Source organism: Metarhizium album, assembly GCF_000804445.1.
Source record: "Metarhizium album ARSEF 1941 chromosome Unknown scaffold_10, whole genome shotgun sequence".
NCBI lineage: Eukaryota > Fungi > Ascomycota > Sordariomycetes > Hypocreales > Clavicipitaceae > Metarhizium > Metarhizium album.
The window spans coordinates 398,304-420,834 of NW_024467584.1; the positions used below are offsets into that span (position 1 = coordinate 398,304).

At 57.8% G+C, this 22,531-nt stretch overlaps 9 protein-coding genes across 9 annotated transcripts; 3 read left to right on the forward strand and 6 right to left on the reverse strand.

Annotated features, from left to right (window-relative positions):
• Positions 1–131: 131 nt before the first annotated feature.
• Positions 132–1,068, reverse strand: MAM_04550 (GTP cyclohydrolase 1; the record flags this gene model as incomplete). The annotated part of the gene is made up of 2 exons (XM_040823348.1): positions 132–626; positions 655–1,068. 2 exons carry the CDS (start codon positions 1,066–1,068, stop codon positions 132–134), a joined length of 909 nt encoding a protein of 302 aa, XP_040678601.1.
• An 872-nt stretch (positions 1,069–1,940) lies between these two features.
• Positions 1,941–2,919, reverse strand: MAM_04551 (uncharacterized protein; the record flags this gene model as incomplete). Its single annotated transcript, XM_040823349.1, has 2 exons — positions 1,941–2,479; positions 2,523–2,919. 2 exons carry the CDS (start codon positions 2,917–2,919, stop codon positions 1,941–1,943), a joined length of 936 nt encoding a protein of 311 aa, XP_040678602.1.
• Positions 2,920–4,328: 1,409 nt separating this feature from the next.
• Positions 4,329–6,938, reverse strand: MAM_04552 (sulfatase domain protein; the record flags this gene model as incomplete). The annotated part of the gene is made up of 1 exon (XM_040823350.1): positions 4,329–6,938. One exon carries the CDS (start codon positions 6,936–6,938, stop codon positions 4,329–4,331), a length of 2,610 nt encoding a protein of 869 aa, XP_040678603.1.
• Positions 6,939–11,600: 4,662 nt separating this feature from the next.
• Positions 11,601–13,602, forward strand: MAM_04553 (Mg2+ transporter protein, CorA-like/Zinc transport protein ZntB; the record flags this gene model as incomplete). The annotated part of the gene is made up of 3 exons (XM_040823351.1): positions 11,601–12,196; positions 12,302–13,336; positions 13,458–13,602. The coding sequence occupies 3 exons, from the start codon at positions 11,601–11,603 to the stop codon at positions 13,600–13,602; spliced, it is 1,776 nt and encodes a 591-aa protein (XP_040678604.1).
• A 175-nt stretch (positions 13,603–13,777) lies between these two features.
• On the reverse strand, positions 13,778–14,965 carry MAM_04554 (uncharacterized protein; the record flags this gene model as incomplete). Its single annotated transcript, XM_040823352.1, has 1 exon — positions 13,778–14,965. One exon carries the CDS (start codon positions 14,963–14,965, stop codon positions 13,778–13,780), a length of 1,188 nt encoding a protein of 395 aa, XP_040678605.1.
• Positions 14,966–16,334: 1,369 nt separating this feature from the next.
• On the forward strand, positions 16,335–19,378 carry MAM_04555 (DNA ligase I, ATP-dependent family protein; the record flags this gene model as incomplete). Its single annotated transcript, XM_040823353.1, has 2 exons — positions 16,335–16,438; positions 16,510–19,378. 2 exons carry the CDS (start codon positions 16,335–16,337, stop codon positions 19,376–19,378), a joined length of 2,973 nt encoding a protein of 990 aa, XP_040678606.1.
• An 81-nt stretch (positions 19,379–19,459) lies between these two features.
• Positions 19,460–19,921, reverse strand: MAM_04556 (uracil phosphoribosyltransferase; the record flags this gene model as incomplete). The annotated part of the gene is made up of 1 exon (XM_040823354.1): positions 19,460–19,921. One exon carries the CDS (start codon positions 19,919–19,921, stop codon positions 19,460–19,462), a length of 462 nt encoding a protein of 153 aa, XP_040678607.1.
• Positions 19,922–19,935: 14 nt separating this feature from the next.
• MAM_04557 (uracil phosphoribosyltransferase) lies at positions 19,936–20,298 on the reverse strand (the record flags this gene model as incomplete). The annotated part of the gene is made up of 2 exons (XM_040823355.1): positions 19,936–20,043; positions 20,122–20,298. 2 exons carry the CDS (start codon positions 20,296–20,298, stop codon positions 19,936–19,938), a joined length of 285 nt encoding a protein of 94 aa, XP_040678608.1.
• A 664-nt stretch (positions 20,299–20,962) lies between these two features.
• On the forward strand, positions 20,963–22,399 carry MAM_04558 (Camphor resistance CrcB protein; the record flags this gene model as incomplete). Its single annotated transcript, XM_040823356.1, has 1 exon — positions 20,963–22,399. One exon carries the CDS (start codon positions 20,963–20,965, stop codon positions 22,397–22,399), a length of 1,437 nt encoding a protein of 478 aa, XP_040678609.1.
• Positions 22,400–22,531: the final 132 nt, after the last annotated feature.

Here is a 22,531-nt window from a genome sequence, read left to right on the forward strand (position 1 = left end):
GGGGGGGAGCGCACAAGAACACAAGGCATCGTTTCGCCCAGGGGCAGAGAAGAACAAGAAAACGTCGCAAGTGGAGCGAGTCACGGGCGTTGGGCCAACAAGGGGAAACACGAAGACGGGGGCCACGGGGCTCATCGGGCATTGACGTTGATCAGGCTGAGAAACTCGTTGCGCGTCTTGTCCCTGCGCTCGAAGCAGCCGAGCATGCAGCTCGTGACGGTGGTGCTGCTCGTCTTTTGCACGCCGCGCATCACCATGCACAGGTGGCTCGACTCGACGACGACGGCGACGCCCTGGGGCCGCAGCACCTCGAAGATGGCGTTGGCCACCTCCTTGGTCAGGCGCTCCTGGATCTGCAGGCGGCGCGCGAACATCTCGGCGATGCGGGGCAGCTTGGAGATGCCGATGACGGCGTTGTTGGGGATGTAGCCGATGTGCATCTTGCCGGTGAAGGGCACCAGGTGGTGCTCGCAGACGGAGTAGATGTCGACGTCCTTGACAATCACCATCTCCGAGTGGCCCTCCTGGAAGATGGCGCCGTTGACAATGTCGAGCACGTTTTGCTCGTACCCGCGCGTGAACTCGAGCATGGCCTTGGCGTAGCGCTCCGGCGTCGCCAGGAGGCCCTCGCGGTCCGCGTTCTCGCCCACGCACTCGAGGATGGTGCGCACGGCGCCCTTGAGCCGGTCGAGCCGCGCCGCCGCCGCGAGACCGCGACCGCGACCCCGGCCCCGACGCCGCGCCGTCGTCTCGCTTGCCGTTGTTGCCGTCGTCGCCGTCGGGCTGGCGGCGCTTGTCGCGCTTCTCCCTCTTCTGGCGCTTCGTCGTCGGCTCCTCGCGGCGGTCGCGGCCGGGCTTGCTGATGCTCGAGCGGCGCAGGCCGTCGCCGCGAGGGCCATTCGCGAGCGTCGTGGCGATGCTCTCGCCGGCCGCCCCGACCCCGGGCTTGCTCGTGCTGCTGCTGCCGCCGCCCTCGCCGTTCCTGCTTCTGCGCCTCTTGCCTCCGGTGCCTGCGTCTGCAGGAGAGCCGGGCTTGTCTCGGCCGTCGGCGGGTTCCGACTGGGGCATGGTGACGAGCCGAGCTGACGACGGATCGCGGTTTCAGGATGGTCCAGACGTCAGTCGCGTCGGGTCTGGGTCTGGGTCTGGCTCTCTGGAGGGCGACGGGACCCAGCAGAGCTTGGTTGCGGGAGCAGTGTTGGCTCCTACTGGTGATTGTCGGATCTCATGGACCTGATGGGCCAAGGTCTCGGCCGAGGTCTGGAGGTGAGCGTGGAATGCGAGAGTGCGGGTGCAATGGGAAGAAAATTTTGAGGCGTTTCACGGGTTCCCATCTCTCGGCGCGACAGAAGTTCCGGCGGCGGATCAATCAATTGAGGGCGGGCGGTTCGCAATGTTTGCCGTCGGCCAGCCGTCAGCCGTCAGCCGTCAGCCGCCATCGCCATTCCGGGCAACGTGGGCATTTGACAGGGACGCATTGGCTTCATTCATCCTGGTGGTACCGTGTAACTCGCGAGTGCGGCGTGCTGCCTTGATTATTCCGTGGCTCCTCCCGATCGCATGCATGCACAATGTGCTCTCAAGTTTGCAAGTTGCTGGTGAGCGACTGCCCATCGATTGATGCGCCGACATCGCCGCGGGGCACCAGCAGGCTCAGCCACTCGAGTGCCTCGCCCGAGCCACCTCGCAGTTGGCCGGGTACCTGCGGAGAACCGAGGTACCGAGTACTCGACCGGCAACTTATTCAGACGTGGCATCTGTCAACCGCCGGCTTACCATCCTGCAAAGTCAATGCGACACGGCGGCTCGCGTCGGCCGCATCTCGGCACCTCGCGGCCGCGTCAACAGCCACCGCACATGTTTCACGGTGACCGCTGGCATCAATCGGCTATCAATTGATAACTTATCTACCTTTTTTTTTCCTTTCTTCCCTCTCATCATCATCTCAACCGGCACAAAGCGAGGCAACCTATCAGAACTAGACTACCGCCGTCGCACTTCTCAGAAACCCAAACCTCAACCTTGACCCTTTCCCTCATAACAACCGACCACCGAAAAAGACGGTCCCATGTTGGAATATATCCTCGTTGCTTGCGTTTCCAATCTTTGAGTATCCTCGACAGCCTGCTCCTCCTCCTCCCAATCTGCAGGAGAATGAGGACAATGGCGTCCGTGTTGTACACGACGCGGGTCCCGTGGGTCGTGGCCTGCATGTTGGCCGACGTCACGGTCCACGGATTCGCAAACGCGGAGAGGGCGGCTGGGTCGTTGGGCGGCATCGTTGACAGCGTGCCCGTGCCGTTGAGGGCTACGTAGGACATGCGGGCTGCGCTGGATAGAGCCACCGTGCTGCTGGATACGGAGCTGTCCATGACGGCCGGGTATCTGGCCTCGTTCCAGATGTACAAGAGCACGTCTGACCGGTTGTACTGCGACGTGTTTACTCCGGCGACGGCGAGGCCTAGGTGGACGGGGGATCCTGCCGCCGTGTACAGCGCCGCCCAGCAGTCGGAATTGCACACGGCCTCGTGGAGGGAGTCCGCCGACGTGTATTTCGAGACGGGCCGGGCAAGCAACGCGGGGGAGTTTTCGGATTCCAACGGCGCGTAGGCGGCACCGACTGCTTGCAAGTGGCCGGATGACGCCGCCGTCGTGGACTACCCACGGCACGCCTCGGGAGCGGGTGTGCTGCGTCTGCTGGTACAGCGCGCCGAAGAGGTGGCAGAAGAGGGCGAAGAGTAGCAGTTGAATGAGGATCGAGTTGACTATGCCCGCCTTGATGAGCTTGGGGCGGGTGGCCCGGAGGACGGGGTGCAAGGAATGCAGCCGGCGGTCCCAGGCGCGAGGGTAGCATTTCTCGACAATGGATAGCGGAAAGGTCCGTCCGGACCGGCTTGGCCGGGCTTTGTCCTCGTCCATCCTGAGAGCTCAGGGCATCGCGTGTCCGGTGGAAGGCGGCGGGGTCCAAAGGTTCCCGGATTTTTGTCAACCACGGCTGGCGAGCGTTTCGAGCAGCACGATGGTGCGGAATAATCTCTGGCGTCTAGTGCCAAACGCCAGGACCCACAAGTTCGCTCCGTCGCTTGTCGAAAGTTGAAACGTCCCCATCGGATAAACACTTGGCCGGCTCGCCATCCGTGCCAAACCATCCCACCTCCGCCTGCCTTTCAACCGCCATGATGACCATCACCAACCGCAACGTAATAGACGCGTGCCACACATGGATCCCGGCTGCGCAAGACCGGAACACCCATGGCTCGCCGTGCCTACCCGACATGCCACCCTACCACGATATGACAAACCACCCGGCCGCTATCAAGAAAACAACAGCCCCCGAGCCAATTGCAGCCCTTTGTCTCGTCCAGTTTGAACGGCCCAGGGACCAGCACGTCCATCTGAAGTAGTTGACGTGATTACAAAAATGCCTCGCACATCGCCCCTGCCCTCTGTACAGGCGGCCCCGACGGCAACACTGACAGAAGCACGGAGTACGATTTCCGCACTCGCACCAACCCACAATGGCTATCCAGACAATACGTCTCACTAGTGCAACATGGACACGCGCAGTCCGCTGCGTACGAGACTGAAACAGAACCATACTCGTGCGCCATGTGCCATGTGCGACACCACTAGGCGCCTTTGATGCACATCCAACGTTGTGCCCTGACCTGCTCGCAGGACGTAGCACCTTCATCTCACATCTCCCTGCATGAGGATCGACGTTTGAATGACACCCCCTTGGCCCAGATGCGGTAGCATCCATCTGGCGTAACGGCGCTACCGCCCAGCCACTCCCTACTCTAATTCGACGACACCGTCTCCAGACGCTTGTTTTTATCAATTTGACCTTGTTCGCAAGACGCAAGACGCAGGCAAAAAAGGGCTCGCTTTTAATATTGGAAATTAAAACGTCTCTAGTATGGATTGACCTGACTCCTTTTTCGACTCGCTATCGTACAGTAAATTGCATGAAAACACTCGTTGCCCCGAGGCTCCGTGATCCCGAATAAAGACAGATATGTAAAGACTAATAGAAGCGACAATTGGCCTAAACAAAAGCCAGGATATTTTAAAAAGAGAGAGAGAAAGAGAGAAAGGCGAGGAGGAAGGACAACAAGTAGCCAGTGGACGCAAAGTGAATATTAGCCAAGAATCAATCGCAACCGCCCCCCAATGCTAGTAGCCTTCTACCGACGTTGAATGATACTAACATGGTGGTGGTTTTGTGGCATGAGAGGGGGAGGGGGGGAGAGAGACGGAGAGGGGCGGGATACGGAGAAAGAGGAAGAAAAGAATATTGAGGCCATGTCCAAGTTGCTTTATAATAATCAGGGGGTATAACGCCATCGCTTTGCATTTTCATCAACCCACCACCTCGTCATGAATGAAGCTTGCTCGGCCCATCTCGCTGCATCCGCTCCGTACTTCTTTTCCACGCTGTCAAGAAAGGTGACAAAGTCAAATGAAACAACCCCATCTTTTTCGTACGGATCCTTTTTGAGATTGGTAAATATCCATTCAATGTCCTTGATCACGGGGACAACCAAGCGCCAGTCGGGCTCTCGCGCACTGCGCGTCGCAACCTGAGCTCGACCGGTGTTCATGACGGTGAATTGCCAGTCGGCTTGGCCGGTATGCTTCGACGACGTCTGAAGTGGTCGGATGAGTGACTGGCCTTCGTAGTTGCGCACCAGGTCAGACGCAGCTTGACGCTCAGACTGGGAGAGCGAGCCCGTCTCGACGAGCAGGTCTAGGATCGTGGGCAGAATAGAGATGGAATTTACTGGGGTGTTGATGTCGATGGGAGGAAGCTTTGGGTGTGACATGACCAAAGGGACGTGGAAATTGCCCACGTTAGGCTGGTAATAGGGTGTGACAGCTCCGGTCTCGGGAACCGACAGCCCGTGGTCACCCACCATGACTACCAGAGTGTTGTTGGTAGAGCCCTCCTCCTCGATGATGTCCAGAATCTTTCCCAGCCATCGGTCAACAAATCCAACAGTGTTGACGTAGTGTGAAAGGTCCTCGAGCTTGCCTTCGGGGGCCAGGGGCACATATGTCTCCTCATCTGGCATCTTGAAAGGATGGTGAGCGGTACTAGTTAGGTGGGAGAGGAACAGTCGCTCGTTTTTCTCGTTGGCCGTCCGAAAAGCATCACGAATGTATTCCTCAACGGCAGACTCCGCCATGCCGTAGTAGTTGATCTCGGGCATAGTATTCTTGCCAAACTTGGCGTCATCTCCTTGCAGATACTCCTTGTTGACAAGCTCCTCCCCCTTGTATCCCAGCTTGGGCATTAAAAGATCCTGCTTATCGTAGAAGTTCGTTACCGACATCATAAAAGCGTTGCTCCACTTGTACTTGGTATACTCATCAGTGTGCACGGCAGAGTCGTTGGAGTGGTCGAGGGCATTGAACACGTTGAAAATATGCGGCAGGCAAGGCTGGTAGATGTGGTGATCATACTCGACGTTGAAATCGGCAACCAGAGGTGTGATTCCGCAGAGGGTGCCCGGAAGACTCTTGAGAGTGTATGTACCCGTTGTATGGTCGTTGTTTACATTGAGACCACCCCGTCGCCTAGTCGTGTCATGTTGGAATCCGTCGTCGTAATCGCCCGTCAGGAAATTTGCGTTTTGCGTCAGAGTTGACAGTCGGTCTTGCACCTCTTTGGGTAAGGTACCATTGTCCCAAGCCTCTGCGAACTTTGTCCAAATCTGACCATGTTTCTTGATGGGAAACACATCCTTGCGGGTACTCTCTAGCTTGATTAGCACGACGTGCCGAATGTCGACATCACCCAGCCTGCCTCGAAGCGGTGCTAGCACGTCATGTTCCAAGTTTGAAATCTTGAGGGGGTCACGGGCAGCGCTGTAGTGGTCCATTTCAGCTTCATACCAGTCCTCAAATCCAGGAATCGGGGTGTCGCTTTCGGGGAGCCAGGTCCAGCGAATCGATTCGGCCAGGGCAGTCTCATTGTCCCAGCCCCAGCCAATGCTCTGGCTATAGTAGGGGAGCAGACCGGCCAGAGTCGGCGAAGAATGAGCGAAGTCGATAAAGGGCAGCAAAATTGGTGTCCAGGACATGAATATGAGTGAGCTTTCAACGGGACGAACAATGGCTAAGACGGCCTGCGTAACCAAAAGTATTCCAATTACTGTATAAAGCAGCCATATCAGCTTGTTCTCCCGCAAGTGGGCTGGATCAGGAGCCCTGCGGGTTCCGCTCGTAGTGAAATCCCCATCGCTGTCGGATCCATCCTCAGGGTCAAGCTCCTTTTGTGGTACGTAGTCATACCTGGCTCTCGCAGTCGGGCCCCGGCAGCAGTAGGGAATCTTGCTGAACAGGAAAGTGAGAGGTAGCTTGACTATGTCGAGCGCCATGCCGGCAACAGCAAAACTGAAGTCCTGGAGAAGCCAACCAGCCACAAGGATGGCAACAAAGGCAATGCAACAGGACACGAGCCCGGTCAGGAGCACAGACCAGGACGATGAGTCTCCAGCCAGGCCGATGTTGCGCCAGTGAAGCTCGGAACCAGCCAGGACAAAGAATGAGATGTTGATTGAGGCAAGAGCATGCTGAAAAAAGGTGATGACGCAAGCCAAACTGGTAGCCAAGAAGCGTAAGCACCCAACAGCCACGAACAGAGGCAGCTCAGCGTCGAGCAGCAGGCGGAGCATCAACAACAAGGCTGTATCCTGTGCGAAGAACGACAGCCCCCAGCGGGCCATTTCTTCCGGCGGGAGGGCCGCAACATGCGCGTATATGTGAACACATTTGGCGCCGAGTACAGAAATGGCAGCAATGGCGAAGACGAGACGCCGGTTGGCGAAAAGGGAAGCAAAGGCCAGGCATAGGCGTCTGTTGGTAAAGATACATCGTCGCGCGTTCCAGCAGGAGGCGAGAGAGCCGGCGATGCGGCGGGGTGAGTCGATCATGACGGCGAGACAGCAGATCTAGAGTGGGCGAGATATCTCATACTCGAAAGAGGCAAGGAGAGGCAAGCTTGGAACATGCAAAGGAGGCGCCGGTGAATGCTGGCTGGCACGGTCAGTTGATCGGGGCGCCAACTCGACTGCGGGAGCTCTCTTCGGCTCCCCTCTGGCCTGCCGCTTGCCAGTGCAGAAGACGGAGGTGCAGAGAAGAGAAGAGCAGGAATACGCAGAGGTAGCCGGCAGATGGACAAGACGTCGACGTGCCATGGGCCAGCGAACCACAATAGCGAACGGGGGGCGCAGCAACAGGGGAGAGAAGGAGATGGACGGCCTCGGCAAAGCGAGACAAGAGGAGGATAGGGAGTGTGTGAATGATTGAATGGGGGAGGGGGAGACGAGGGAAGGGGGACGAATAAAGAGGTCGAGGGTGAGAGAAAGGTGACGAGGGGAACGAGAGGTCACGATGGGCGTGTGTCAGCTGGTGAAGGACCAGGCGACTAGACGAGAGACTAGAATCAACAGCGTCATTCAGCTGTGCAGAGTGCACCAGGCGAGAGCGGCCAGCAGCATCGTGCTAGAAAGGGCACATTGAGCTTCCATCTCCACGATCTTGCTCAAGCCACGTCCAGCCGACGGTCCCAACGAAGGAAGCCTTTTTTTTTTTTTTTTAATTACCAGCACGCCTCGCTGGCCCGCGGGAGGGGGGAAGGCAACGGCTCGGTCAGCACAGTAGGGAGGGAGTACTCGGTACCGGATAGAACAAAAGGGTTTGGCGCATCCTCGGGTACATGAGCTGGGCTGACATGGCGTTGGCATCAAATTTGCGACGACTAACCTACTCTAGGTAGGTACTTACCTTAAGTACTTAACTCAAGTACCTAAAGCAAGTACTTGGTAGGCACTCAAGGGCCTGGGTGCTTGAGCTGAGCAGGCAGGCACGTACGGAGTACCTCCCCAGCCCTCAAAGTCCAGATGTCATCCATGATGGCACGTCAAAAAGTGCAATCAATCGACATCATTAGGCCGAAGCCAGGGCTACGTTAACCATAGGCTACTCGAGTACTCCGTAGTTGACAAGCACTACGGAGAACGTGAGTGCGCTTCGTCCAGCAACCACGCAACGACTTGCACGCAAGTACCGATCGGGACCAGGCCGACAGAGGAAGCACTACCAGTACGAAACCACCTGAAGCAAATTACGGAGTATGGGTACCGAAGTACGGAGTACCTCGTAAGTACGTAGCGTGTACGGAGTATGCACCCTGCCGTATTCACACAACGTCGCGTGAGGACATGAAAGCTCAAATGGTCAACCGAGTGCCGAAACAGAACCTAGGAGCGCGGGCAATTTCCCCTCAAGCTCCCACACGTCAGGCGTCATCAAATATCCTCCGAGCACCCGTTGACCCTGCACACACAGCCTTGTTGGGTTCCGGGGACCCCAGAGCACCGGCCAGAGAAGGCCGAAGGACGATGAACTGTTGACTGGGCCTGGGGGGTTCGCTTGTTGGCAGACCCGGTCTTGGCGCTCTGCATCACAAGTGCGTTGTGTGTATGATGAGTCTGGGTCAAAGGTTTGCACTAGTCCGCACTTGGCAGTCAGGCCCTAAGGCGGGAGCACCATGGAAAGGGGGAGTGGAGAACACCGAGCACCAAGCCCTGAAAATGGACCCAGGGGTCTTTTGATCAATCCTGGCCCGCAGCTCGTATTATTTGATCTTTTCTTTTTTTTACATCCCCCGTCGGTCGGCTTGTTCCTTTTGGTCACGGATGCGCATCTTTGCTTGATGCTACTCGTGTCGACAAGACCACAAAAGGGGGATTCCAGCCCAGGTGCTCCGTAAACATATACATAGCTACTCAAGTACTGAGTACGGAGTACATACAGAACACATGGCGGCTATCGCTGTCAGCCAAATGGATCTGCAAATCTGCCATCGTCTGGGCCATGGCCCGGGGAGCCCCCGCGAGAGCCCCACCTTGCCACGCGGGTACAATGGCATGGTGCCTCCCATCTCCACAGAGCGCCTTCTGCCTGTTCTCCTCTGATTTGTTGGCTTGGCGCCGCTCGACCCAGTGCCACGGCCAGCTAACCAACCGCCAACCAACCCGTCTACTGGTACGGCCAGCCAGCAGCCGCAGCTTGTCAACATTGAAGCGGCTCGCTCCTTCCCACGGTGAGGAGTCCACAGCTCACCCGATACTCGCACGCAGTGCCGAGTCCAAAATGCGTGCTACGAAATTGCCCATTGCTCAAGGTCGTCGCGACTCACGACACCACGCCCGTCAATGTTGACAGGTATGGATGGTTCCTTACATGGTACGTCGTGAGTCCATTGGCTTGTACGGAGTATGATTCATTGCGCCCCCACGTTGAGTGCCTAGTTCTTACTCTCCCCAGGACGCGTCACGTGACCTCTTGCTAATTTAGCTCGCCCGCCGCCGGGACGAGGAGGCCAGCACATGGACCGTGATTGCCTGCCTATTCACCACTCCGTAGCAGCAGACGTCGACTCGCCGCGATCCCACGCTGACAGACTCCAATCGTCATGGTGCCCCGAAGTAACAAAGCCCGTATCAGCAGCTCCAAAGGCTGCGACGTCATCAATGATGGAATCTTACCGAAGCGCCCACTGCGGCTGGCTAGGCATGTACTCCGTACCCAATATCTGGGGTACCGCCCCAGGCTCGAGCCTCCAAGTGTGCATGCACATGTATGTACGGATATAATCGCCGGTCTACGGAATACTTTGGAGAAATGGTGTTGGTCATGTTGTCTTGACCCAAATTCCGCACGCCACATCTCACCGTGCTATTGAACAGCGCCTGTCACTTGACACACCGGGATTCCGGCCCAAGTACTCCGTACTCCGTAAGTCTGGGGTCAGCCAGGGTGCCCCGGGGTGCCGGTCGCCATGCTTTGCCCAGTTGATTGCATATCGAAAATGTTGAAGTGGTTTTTTTTCAACTCGTTCCTCATGACAATATGCGGAATACAAAGCACCACGTGCCATATTGTGGCGAGGAATGTGTCTAGGTGAGGCCCATAATTTTATGCACCTGTTGTTGACCCATTTCCCAGATGGGCCGTTCAGTCACTGTCTTCCTTCGTGCCCAACACTTGCACAACATCCACAATGGACCCTTGCGCCTTGCGGCTTCGCTGTTGCTGCCATCGAGTTGCTCCATTGGCTCTGTCGGCGCGGCTTGATTGGTGTCCTGAAGCGGGCCGTCTTGCAAGTGATGCTGACCGCGGCGTGTTCCTGGCTCCCGGTCCAAGTATTCAACGTAGCATTGATTCACTTCATGCTGCGACCATGTTGACTATGCAGTTCAAAGCCCCGTTGCTGCGGAGCACTGAGCCCACGAAAACTGCACTTTGGCACCTCATTTGTCTAACATCGTTCAGCCGCCTGCGGCTCCGCAAGCGGGAAAGAGCCAGCAGGAAATAGTGCATGGAGCGCCAAGGAGTGAGTATACGAGGACCCTCATTGTCTTTTTTACGATTTGAGAGATGTCTTTACAGGGTAATTGTATTATTTCGAGGTTGCTAGTTCTTCTGCCTATTTGTGTGGTGAAAATGCTATCTTGTAAGAATAATCAAAATAATTATTCGCAGACAGACCCCTCTCTATTACTTTGATCGGCCTCGAGTCAACTCAAACTTCAACTTATAAGGGTCCGATTGTGTATCTCCTGACATGGTCCATCAGCCAGCAGCCCTCGAAAGTCAGTCCCAGTGAGGGAGCCCTTGAATTCTTTCATGTATCAAGATGGAAGACAGGGTCAGAAAGGCAGTCGGTTATCCATGGCATTGATTACGGTTACCTGCCGCTGGATCTACCGCTCATTTAACAAAGTGTGCAGCCAAATGACCATTTTCTCCACCACTACTCCGTACATCATCATCATGTATAGTTAACTCCATGGCAAGCAGCGCTACTATGTAGGGTAGCTCGTATAAATCCTGCAGCAATGCCGCCATGCAACGTTGTGGAAAACCATTGTGCTTGAATTATTCCTTGGTACTCCGTACAGGACAGTCCTTCACGCCACAAGTGCTGCTTGCTGGCCGGGGGACACTCTCACCATGAATATGTAAATACATGCGCGAGGCGAGGCCCCTGTGTCCACGCCTCTTCCAGCACGGTCGAAATTTACCGCCCAGATACCCCACGATGTCTTAGAGTCAGTAGAAACGGGATGAATTTGTCTGTCGTCGACCGGCTGTTGGAAGAGTGGAAGTCTTTTTCTTCTTTTTCATTTCTTTCTAAATCACATCTCCTTCAAGATTGTGCCGGGGCGACCCACTTATTGTGTCAAACCGCCATCCATTGGCGGCGGGGACGCGGGGCTGGAGGTCCACTGGTTGCTTGCCCAACGTCATGATTACACCAACCTCCCAGGGAGTCAGGGACAGAAATGCCACTCCAGTTCACCTCCCGTTCAACTTGACCCTCATCAATAATCAATCTCTGTGCTCGCGCATCCCCATGTTTTTTGACTCGTGCCGCGGCGGCAGCCCGATACTACGGTGATAGCACGCGCACTGACAGCTCGTACCGTCAATTGGTAACTCTGCTCTGCCATCAGCTCGACGATTGTGAGGTTTCAACCTTTCACCGTCGCCCCTCGTCACCCGCGACCGCAGCCAGCCACGGCACCATGGCCCCAGACACACACGCCGACAAGCAGGAGCCCTCGCCGGACCCTTCGCGACCCCGGACGTCATCCGACTCCCGCGTAGCATCCAGCAGTGTCGGTCTCGACGCGGCCCGCCTTTCTCCCCAAGGTGCCCGAGCACGGCAGCGCTCAGCTCGCTCCGACCCCGAAGTCTACCGCGACGCCTTGTCGCCTGTGCTCTTCCGCCGCCGCAGCTCGCGCGGCAGCACCTTCAAGACCATCGGCGAGGGCCATGACTTTGACACCTACGGCTCCCTGCCGGGCTGGCAGCCTGGATCCGAGCCGGGCTACGATCCGGAGCTGCCTGATGGTGGACACGCCTCCATGCCCACGCTGAGTGCCGAGTGCGACATTACCGTTGTGGATTTCGCCCTGGAGCGCATGGTGAAGCGTCATTTTAACAATGATGGCTTTATCGCCTTCTTGGAGAAGCCCAAGGAGGCCTGGGCCAAGTGTCGCTGGATCAATGTCAACGGCTTGAGCTGGGACGTTATTCAGGCCGTTGGCAACCACAAGGGGCTGCACAAGCTTGCCCTCGAGGACATTATGAATCTGCGCAACAGAACCAAAGCCGACTGGTCAGTCTCTTGTCCTTGTCCTGGCCCTTGCCTGCCAGGACTGCCAGCCCGCGCGGGAATGCTGGCCTGGAACGTCTGCTAATTTGTTTGGCGCCGTCGCCGCAGGTACCCCAACCATGCCTGCATCATCATGACACTCCAGAAACTAGTCCACCTTGTTGACGACGACGACAGCGTGTCCTCCTCGAGCAGCACGCGATCCCAATCCACCCTCAAGCGCTGGCTAAGCTGCCTGGGCCACAATCTGTCAAAGCACGGCGAGGCTGAAAAGGACCCCGAGCACCACACCCACACACCTACCCGTGATGCCAACGGCGGACCGATCCTGTCGGATGGCTCGACGCTACGGCAGACGTCCATGATTCGCTCGCTTCAGCGGTACCACGCGTCGGGAAACGACGCCCGCACCGAGTACATGGAGCAGAACTCGTCCCTGGCGCCCTACCACATGGCCATCTCTGCCGAGCAAGTCTCCATCTTCCTCACCAACGACAACACCGTGATATCCTTCTTCGAGGTGTCCGCCGACGACGTGCAGCGGCCCATCGTCACCCGCCTGTCCACGCCGGGCACCAGCCTCCGCGAATCTTGCGACGCCTCGCTCCTCGTCCAGGCCATCATCGACGCCATCATCGACCTTGCCCTCCCCCTGACCGCCGTCTACACCGACCTCCTCGGCGACCTGGAGCTCGACGTGCTCACGTCGCCCAGCATCAAGCAGTGCCGCCGCCTGTACATTTGCATCAGCGAGATCAACAAGATGCTGCGCTTCCTCAACCCCATCGACAACCTGGTCAACGTCCTCCGCGACCACCGCACCCACATGACGCAGGAACAAGCAAACCGTGAGCTGGAAAACCCCTCCAGCGGCGTCGTCGTCACTCCCATGACCCATACGTACCTGGGCGACGTGCTGGATCACTGCATCCTCATCACAGAGGCCATGGGCCAGCTGAAGCAGAGCTCGGAAAACCTAATCAATCTCATCTTCAACACCATCTCGGCCAACCAGAGTGCTTCCATGCAGCAGCTGACCATGGTGACAATCATTTTTCTTCCACTGACCTTTATCACGGGCTTTTTTGGGCAAAATTTTGCACCGGACGGGTTTCCAGAAATTCACAACGGGATATGGTACTTGTGAGTTTTTTTTTTTTCAATAAATCTCATCCTTTATTTTCTTGGTTCACTCTAGTTTTTTCCCTCTCCTATTCGCGCCCATGATTTGGTTCGGGCAATGAATATTTACTAATCGACCCAGTTGGGTGTGTGCCGTGCCGACGGCGTTTGCGACGATTGTCATTCTCATGCGGGACATGATCTACGCCTGGGTCGTGAGGCTGGTGCAGCGGAAGCAGATTCTGTCCTTGCGCAAGAAGAAGCAGAGGAGGCCGAGGAGGGGGTAAGTCCTTGCCAGCACAAAACACCGGCGGATACCAGACCTTTTGGACGCCCGGCGAAAGCTTTCCAAGAGAGGCAAATTAAGTAAGGTACGACTGCACAGCGGAAGCTGGTTCACGTTAGACCCGACGTGTCTGCGATATAGTTACATGACCCGACACCCCTGGCGCGCGGGCTCCATCAAGCACCGTTTCTGCAGTCCGTCAGGATGCCCTCCCACTCGGCGCAGCGCGCGTCGTCCACGCCCAGCGCCTTCATCAGCCGTGTTCTGTGGCACGCTGTTTCAACACCACCCGTGCGACCAATGCGGTTGATCTCGTCCATCTCCGCCACGAGGCTTCTGAATGGCTCGGACGTGAGGCTCATTGCCCTCCCGAACGCGAGCACCAGGTCTGTCCACTGGGGCGACACGTCGAGCCCCAGGCGTGGATGCCACAATGCGCAGCGGAACGACGCGACGGCGCAGCGCGAGGTGCTGCTGTCCTCGGCCTCGTCGTCGTCGTGTACGTACAGCGCGAATGCTAGCGCGCTGTGGTGCCGGTCGCGAAGCGCGCGCGAGAGATGGGCGAGGTCGGGACATGCCCACAGTTTCTGCAGGCAGCCTTGAGCGACGGCGTCCTTCAGCCCTGTCGGCAGGTGGGACTTCATGATGCCCTCCAGCAGGGGGTCTAGAGTCTTTCCGACGTCCGTCTGGCCGTGGCGAGACACCGCAGTGAGGGACGTGGTCGTTACCGGCCGAGGGCAGACGACGACGGCGTCGCCGCTCAGGTGTCGCAGCGGAACGAGCAGGTCCCTTTCTGTGAGCCAGACCAGAGTTGCGAGTTTCTTGGCCTGCACGAGGGTGAAGCCGCCGCGCGGCCGGAGTGAGATGCTGAACCTGCAGGTCGAATTGACGTGGATGAGGACGGCGCTGCGGAGCGCTTCCACGCACCGACCCACGGGAAGTGATGATGGATCGCCGCCCTTGAGGCGAGGTTCGTGGATAAGCGGGCTGCGGAGCTTGACGCCGCTCCAGTCGTATTGTTTCGGGCTGCTGGACGAAGCGAATGAGCTGTGGGAGGGCTGGACGATCCAGGAATCGAAACGGGCGGACTGCCAGGACCTCTCCGTCAGGTGCGCTTCGTTGTGTCGGATAATGACGCTGTTGTTGTCCCTGGAGAGAACAGCCTTGCATTGGTGAAGAACCTCTATGGATGGGTCGTCTGCTTGGGACGGACATGCCCATTTCTGCCTTTGCGACGAGGTGTTTTGCGTGTCGATTTCCGAAGCCGTGGCGTTGTAGCTGTGACCTTCCTTCTCCACGGCCACGAGGAACTCGACTTCGGTGATGATGCTGAGCGGCGTGGGATGGATCGGAGCGTAAGCCATGGCGGCTGAGAGGGATGAAAGGTCTGGGAAAATCTGGTTCGAGTTTTTCTTGCCCCTTGTTCTAGAGACGTGGGTTCCTCGGCCTGGATCGTACCATGTTTCTATATAGCTAGTACATGCTGGATAACGGAGTACATGGTGGTCAGGTGGCTTGAAACAGCATTTCGAAGCCAAGTTGTCCGGTGGCGGATTGTGTATTCTCGGAAGCCGTAGCATCTCACGCAATTACGCAAGCATCCACGCGAGGTGGCTGAAGGATTTACACTAAGAAAGTCTTGATTTGTCTGTCCAATTTGCAGCCTGGGCGTGGACGGGTGGTCATTGATTCAACAAGTTCCCTATGGCTGTGCTGGCCACCTCTCAAACGGCAGCAACAACATGCCACGGTCGAGTCTAACGAAATCATATAAACTAGCTTGACCTGCTTGTCGACCAGAAAAGAATCGACATGACAGCCGGGCAACTTTCAAATTGGCTCGGTCTGATCCCGAGGGAGAAAAAAAAAAAGGGGCGGGTGGCCGCCTGGGCCGACGCAAAAATGCATTTGTTGTTGAAGCCATCTCCTACACGGACACACAGGGTGGGTGGCACAATCCCCGATCGTGCACAGCTGGTGAAGCGAAAGGCCAGCTTGGATGCGGTACGACGACATCAGGAGAGGTCATTGGCGATCGATCGTGTCCCAGACAACATGGCTTTCGTGGTCACTTGAGGAATCTGCGGTGCAGGAGACGGATCGTGGACGTGGACATGGCGGCTGAAATTGTGCAACCGAGCCGGCGCATGACATGAGAGTACGAAGTGCTGGTGGCGGAGGGTGGACGCTCGCTTTCCACGACTTCGCAGAGGCACGCTTTGAGATACGACGTTGGGGTGAGACAGGGCTGCGTTGTCCGTGTCAAGGCCACAAGGGGCGGCCCGATGAGGCGCGCAGCGAAAGCTTCTTCGGATCGGCTGGCTCCATCTGGCTTTTAGACACGGGAGAATGAAGTGCAAGGCAGCAGCAGCAGCAGCAGACAAGAAGCAGGAGCAAGAGCAAAAGTCATCGATGGGCAGGACGGTGCATCCATCGCGAGTCGCAGACGGAGGAGGAGGAGGGGCATGCGCTAGGGCTGGTGCTGATTGATTGGTTTCGGCTTATCGATATTGCGAACTCCAATGTTCATACTCCGTAGTCCACGAAGCCTTGGATGCTGACCCCACATCGACGCTTCTGCCTGCTCACGCATCCTTAGTTGAGCACTTGAAGTGGCAACTAATATACGGCCAGGAAACCTTGCGCGCAATTTGCGCCATGATACTATTCGGCTTCTTTGAACCGTCATAGCACGTCGCTTGACTGCGACGACCGACAAACAGCACACGCACAATGAGCGGCTACACCAGGACCAAGTCGCCAGATGCCGATGCTCAGCGTGAGGAGGAAATGCAGTATGGCACCATAGGTTTGACCAAGGAAGAGCTTGAGGGAAAGTAAACAATGAACACTCATTGAAAACGTTGCCATGTTTTTCGTCATGGGTGCCCGGCTGAGAATCCTACAGGTATCCAAAAAGGCCGCGTAATCATTCCAAAACCCTGCTTTTTTCTGAGCTGTTCCTCCAGCTCTTCAACCCGCTTAATGAGAACAAGACGCAGCCCGCGGCTGGCCCGGCACGCAAAAGGGGCCCTCACGGCGCGGCGACGCTCTCGCCACAGGAACAGAGGCGCCACATCGTCGAGAGGTTCATCAGCAGATGGCGCAAGGAAGTCGGCAATGATTTTTATCCCGCCCTGCGCCTGATTCTGCCCGACAAGGACCGCGACCGTGGCGTCTACGGACTCAAGGAGAATGCCATCGGCAAGCTACTCGTCAAGCTCCTCAAGATTGACAAAAACTCTGAAGACGGGTACAACCTCCTGCATTGGAAGCTGCCCGGCCAGACAATGGCTGCCCGTCTGGCAGGCGACTTTGCCGGGCGATGCTACGAGGTCATTTCCAAGCGGCCGATGCGCACCCAAGTGGGGGACATGACCATCGCCGAGGTGAATGCGCAGCTGGACAAGTTGGCCGCATCGGTCGGAGAGGCAGAGAATCTGAGGGTGTTTGAGACGTTTTACAATCGCATGAACGCCGAGGAGATGCTCTGGCTGATCCGCATCATCCTCAAGCAAATGAAAGTCGGCGCCACGGAGAAGACGTTCCTCTACCTGTGGCACCCGGACGGCGAGACGCTATTCAGCGTGTCATCCAGCCTCAGACGCGTGTGCTGGGAGCTCTACGACCCCGACGTCAGGCTGGAGCAGGAAGAAGCCGGCATATCGCTGATGCAGTGCTTCCAGCCGCAGCTGGCCCAGTTCCAGATGCCCGCCTCGTTTCAAAAGATGACGGAGCTGCTGCGGCCGACAGAGGACGACCCCGAGTTCTGGATCGAGGAGAAGCTGGACGGCGAGCGGATGCAGATGCACATGGTGTCCGATGCCGCTCATCCGGGAGGGAAACGGTTTTGTTTCTGGTCGCGAAAGGCAAAGGACTACACGTATCTGTACGGCGACGGCGTGCTCGACCAAAACTCCAGCCTGACGCGCCATCTCAAGGACGCCTTCGCCCCGGGCGTGCGGAACCTCATCTTGGACGGAGAGATGGTCACGTGGGACATGGCAGTCGACAAGATTGTCCCATTTGGAACCTTGAAAACCGCCGCCATTGCAGAACAGCAGAACAAGTCCGGCTCGGACTCATCCGGCCACCGGCCTCTGTTCCGCGTCTTTGACATACTATACCTCAACGACAAGCCCCTCACGCAGTACACCCTCCGCGACCGCCACCACGCCCTGGAAAAGGCAATCAGGCCCGTTCACCGCCGCCTGGAAATCCACAGCTACAAGAGCGCCACGACGGCGGATGCCATCGAGCCCATGCTTCGGGACGTCGTGGCCAACGCCTCGGAGGGCCTGGTCCTGAAGAACCCACGCTCCATGTACAGGCTCAACAGCCGCAATGACGACTGGCTCAAGGTGAAGCCGGAATACATGTCCGAGTTTGGCGAATTGCTAGACTGCGTCGTGATAGGCGGGTACTACGGCTCCGGCAAGCGGGGGGGCACCCTTTCCAGCTTCTTGTGCGGCCTCCGCGTGTCCCGGAACCACATCCAGGCGGGCGACAGTCCGGAAAAGTGCTACAGCTTCTTCAAGGTCGGCGGCGGGTTCCGGGGCGAAGACTACGCCGAGATACGGCACCGCACCGAGGGAAAATGGGTCGACTGGGACAGGAAGAACCCCCCGACCGCGTACATTGCGCTCGGCGGCGGGGAGAGCAAGCAGTTCGAACGGCCGGACGTGTGGATCCGGCCGAGCGACTCGCTCGTCATTTCGGCAAAGGCGGCCAGCGTCGGGCCATCCGACAGCTTTGCCACGGGGTACACGCTGCGGTTTCCCCGGTTCCGCCGGCTCCGTCTCGACCGCGCCTGGGACTCGGCACTGTCGGTGGACGAGTTTGAGGAGCTCAGGAAACAGATCGACCAGGAGGCCAAGGAGAACGCCATGACGGTGGAGGACAGGAAGCGCAGAAACCCCAGGCGCGCAAAGCGAGCCGTGGTGATTGCGGGCCAGGACGCGGCGCCCGCCGGCGGGTCCCGGGGTCAGAGGTCGCACGTCTTCGAGGGCCTAGAGTTTTGCGTGCTCTCCGAGTCGCCGAAGCCGTACAAGATGACCAAGGCGCAGCTGGAAGCTGTGATTAAGGAAAACGGCGGCACGATTTCGCAGCGCGCAGTCGCGGACGCGCACATGGTTCTCGTCGCGGACAAGAGGGTCGTCAAGGTGGCGAGCTTGATCAAGGGCGGCAATGCCAACATTATTCGTGCAAAGTGGATAAGGGACTGCGTCGAGCAGGGTGGCGATTTTCTGCTGCCCTACGAGGAGGGCCACTTGCTCCATGCGACGGAGGAGTTGGCGACTATTGCAGCCGAGAACACGGACAGGCACGGGGACAGCTATGCGCGCGATGTCGGGGTGGATGAACTGAGGGAGATACTGGGCCGCATGGCCAAGGTGGAAGACGACGGCTTTGACGTGACGCGCTTTCTGGGCGAGTTGGAAGAGCGGGGGGAGGGGATTGCGGACCTGCGGGGGTTCATGATGAGGCGGTGTGTGGTGCATTTGCGAGCAGCAGTGGGCGGTGTCGAGGAACTGATGGGCAAGTTGGTCCGCCATGTGGAGTACGCGGGCGGGACGGTGGTGGACAGCTTGGGAGAGGGCGTCACGCATGTGGTGGTGGTAGGGGACGATGCCGTGCAAGTTGGAGAGGTGGCGGACGGGGCCAGGAGGGAGGTGAGTTCCTGGGCAAAGGTGCCGCGTGTTGTGGGACACGGGTGGGTTTTGGATTGCTGGAAGGAGGGGACGTTGGTAGACGAGGACGGGTATGCGATTCCATGAATTTGGCGTCTCGACGGGCGCAGCATGGCATGCATCACGAGATAACTTAGCAATGGCGGAATCAAGAATCCATCTATTCGTCTACGAGTGCTTGGCATTGGTCAGAAACAGTCTATCGCCGATATCGCCCAGGCCGGGCTTGAGCATGCCGCCGGGCGTCAACTCGGCGTCCACGCCGGCAATCCACAGCTCTGTGCCCTCGGGCCACTCCTCAGCAGCCCTCTTGACGCCGTCCTCGGCGCCGATGATGGACATGACAAGGACCTTCTTTGCACCCCATTCCTTGAGCGTCTGGATGGCTGCGGCGCACGTACCGCCCGTAGCGATGACGGGATCAACCAGGATGACGAGGCTGCTGGCGGTGCTGTTCTCGGCCGACGACTGCGGGACGTGGTGCGGCAGGTTGTTGTAGTACTCGACGGGGTCGAGGGTGGATGGCTCGCGGTACATGCCGAGGTGATGGACGGGGACGGGGACGGGGAGAACGGTCTGGACGGCTGCGCGTCTTGCGTCAACGCGGCCGATTCTGTGCTTGGAATTCATGGCTGAGGACTTGGCTATTTACCGTCCACCATGCCCAGACCGGATCGGAGAATGGGCACGATGCAAATCGTCTGAGGGTGCGCCACCGTCGTGGCGTAGTCGAAGCCAAGCGGCGTTGCGTCCTGGGTAGTCGTCACTGTCAGTGGCCGGGGCAGACAATGGTTGGAGCCAAGAGCGGGATCGGATGAAATGTAACGTACCTTGGGTCCGGGGGCGGTGGCGAGATTCTTGGCCAGGGCCTCGCAGGCCAGGATGAGTGAGATGTCGTTGACGAGGGCTTTTACTCGTTTCGAGTCGGACGTTTTGGAGCGCAGCTGGCTCAGTTTGGTGCGCAGGGACGGGTGCGTCGAGATGTGGACATTGGGGAGGGACGACATGGTGAACGGGAATCAGGAATCGGGGGCTTGGTAGTTCGAGTCAAGACCAGAGGAGATGCAATTGCGACGACAAGAGACTGGATGAGGGTGGTGTGAAGTGTGGTTGAGGTTGACACGAGCGTGTGCTGGTCCGTCACGGAACGTCTTAAGTAAGGTCTGGTACTCCGTACGTACTCCGGAGTACTCCCTACTTGAGTGGTACTTACCTACCAGGTAGCTACCTTAAGTACCTGGTAGGTACTTATTGGGCACCTGCCCAAGTGCTTATGAAGTTGGGTGACTTGCCCGGATAGTGCTGCACATGAACCGAGTACACATCACGTCGGAGCTATGGAGCCACCGGGCTGCACATGCGGGTTGATGGATTGTCACGCCTGGTCTGGTCCATGGGGCCACTTGGGACAATACGGGGCCCCAGGCCCCACTAAGCCGCTAACGTTATATCCGTCATGGGTCCGGTCACCCGTCAAGGTTCTCAACGCTTGAACTGGCCCTGCGCTGGTCAACTCCCCCGGGGCCCTCAACCTCACACGTCAAGATACCCCAGCCAGTTGACCTTGGTGATGCGCTGCCCTGTACGGTGTCAACTCAGGCTGGGCTCCTGAGTCGCGTTGGACGGCGACACGGATCAGGTGCGCGAAACGAACTGATGCCAACAGCCGCCATGGCCAACCCTCCCCACGCGACCAGCACAAATGTTACAAGTCCAAGAAGCGACGAGGACAACAGCTCTCCGTCAGAGACAACGGCAAAGGGCGTCAGCCATGCCGAATCTGCGCGCCCAAGACCCTCTGCCGTAGACGAAGAGCTCTACTCTGTCCCAGACGAGTATAGCAACCTCGACGAAGTCGCAGCTCCTTGGCCTGTTGAAAACGTCGCCGATGGTCCCGTCTACCGTCATTCAAGCCTCGAGGCCGTGCGCAGCCACGAGCAACAATGGCGTGCAAGACGCTCACAGGAGTTGCCCGAACCGCCATCAGAAGCGGAAGCTCGCAAGGAAATTGTGTCCAAATTTCTCACCAAACTATACACCCTATCATACTTGGTCTTCTTCGCGTTGATGGGCACGCTGGCGCGACTAGGTCTGACGGCTCTAACACATTACGTCGGTACGCCCGTAATTTTTCCCACCATCTGGGCAAACTTTGGCGGTAGCCTCGTCATGGGTTTCCTCGCCGAGGATCGAATGTTGTTCCGGCATGAATGGGGGACGCCGACGTACGATCGGGCTCTTGCCCGTGCCAAGGCGCAGAATCATGAGCAGAGCGCGTCGTCCACATCGGACTCAATGCCGGCGCCTGATATTGCCAGCGCAAAGAAGCAACATGTCGCGACCAAAAAGACGATTCCCCTGTACATTGGGTTGGCGACTGGGTTTTGTGGAAGTTTTACCAGTTTCTCAGCTTTTATCCGCGATGTGTTTCTGGCCATGTCGAATGACCTGGTGACGCCGGCATCTGGGACGGAGACTCAAAGTCGGAACGGGGGATACTCCTTCATGGCCATGTTGGCGGTCATCATCACGACCGTGGGACTGTCGTTGGCAGCGCTGGTCTTTGGCGCGCACCTGGCCATCGCCACGGAGCGAATCGTCCCTTCGATACCCTTCCCAATTACGCGAAGACTCCTGGATCCCTTGTTCGTCCTGCTGGGATGGGGATGCTGGCTTGGTGCCGTCTTCATGTGCATCTTTCCTCCGCACGATCGGTGGCGGGGACAAGCCACGTTTTCCCTGGTATTTGCGCCTCTTGGGTGCCTGGCCAGGTTCTATCTCTCCATCTATTTGAATGGTAAAGTCGCCGCGTTTCCCCTGGGAACGTTTGCCGCCAACGTCATCGGTACTGCTGTGCTTGGCATAGCGTGGGATATTGCGCACGTTCAGATCGGCGGCATCGTTGGATGTCAGGTGCTGCAGGGCGTAGAGGATGGATTCTGCGGCTGCTTGACGACGGTGTCTACGTGGGTTGCGGAGCTGAATAGTTTGCGGAGGAGAAACGCGTATACATATGGCGCGACGAGTATTGTGGTCTCGTTTGCCATCATGGTGCTCGTTCTTGGAGGCTTGAGGTGGACTGACGGCTGGTCTGCCCTGGTCTGCTAGCTTGCTTGCTGTGTAGACGTCATGGCGAGAGCGTCAAGGCATCACCACACATGACGGACCAGCAAAGAAGCGAAACTGGCGACCCGGGCGGGAGTCTTGGGCGCAGAAACCAGCCAAGGTGCGTGATCCCGT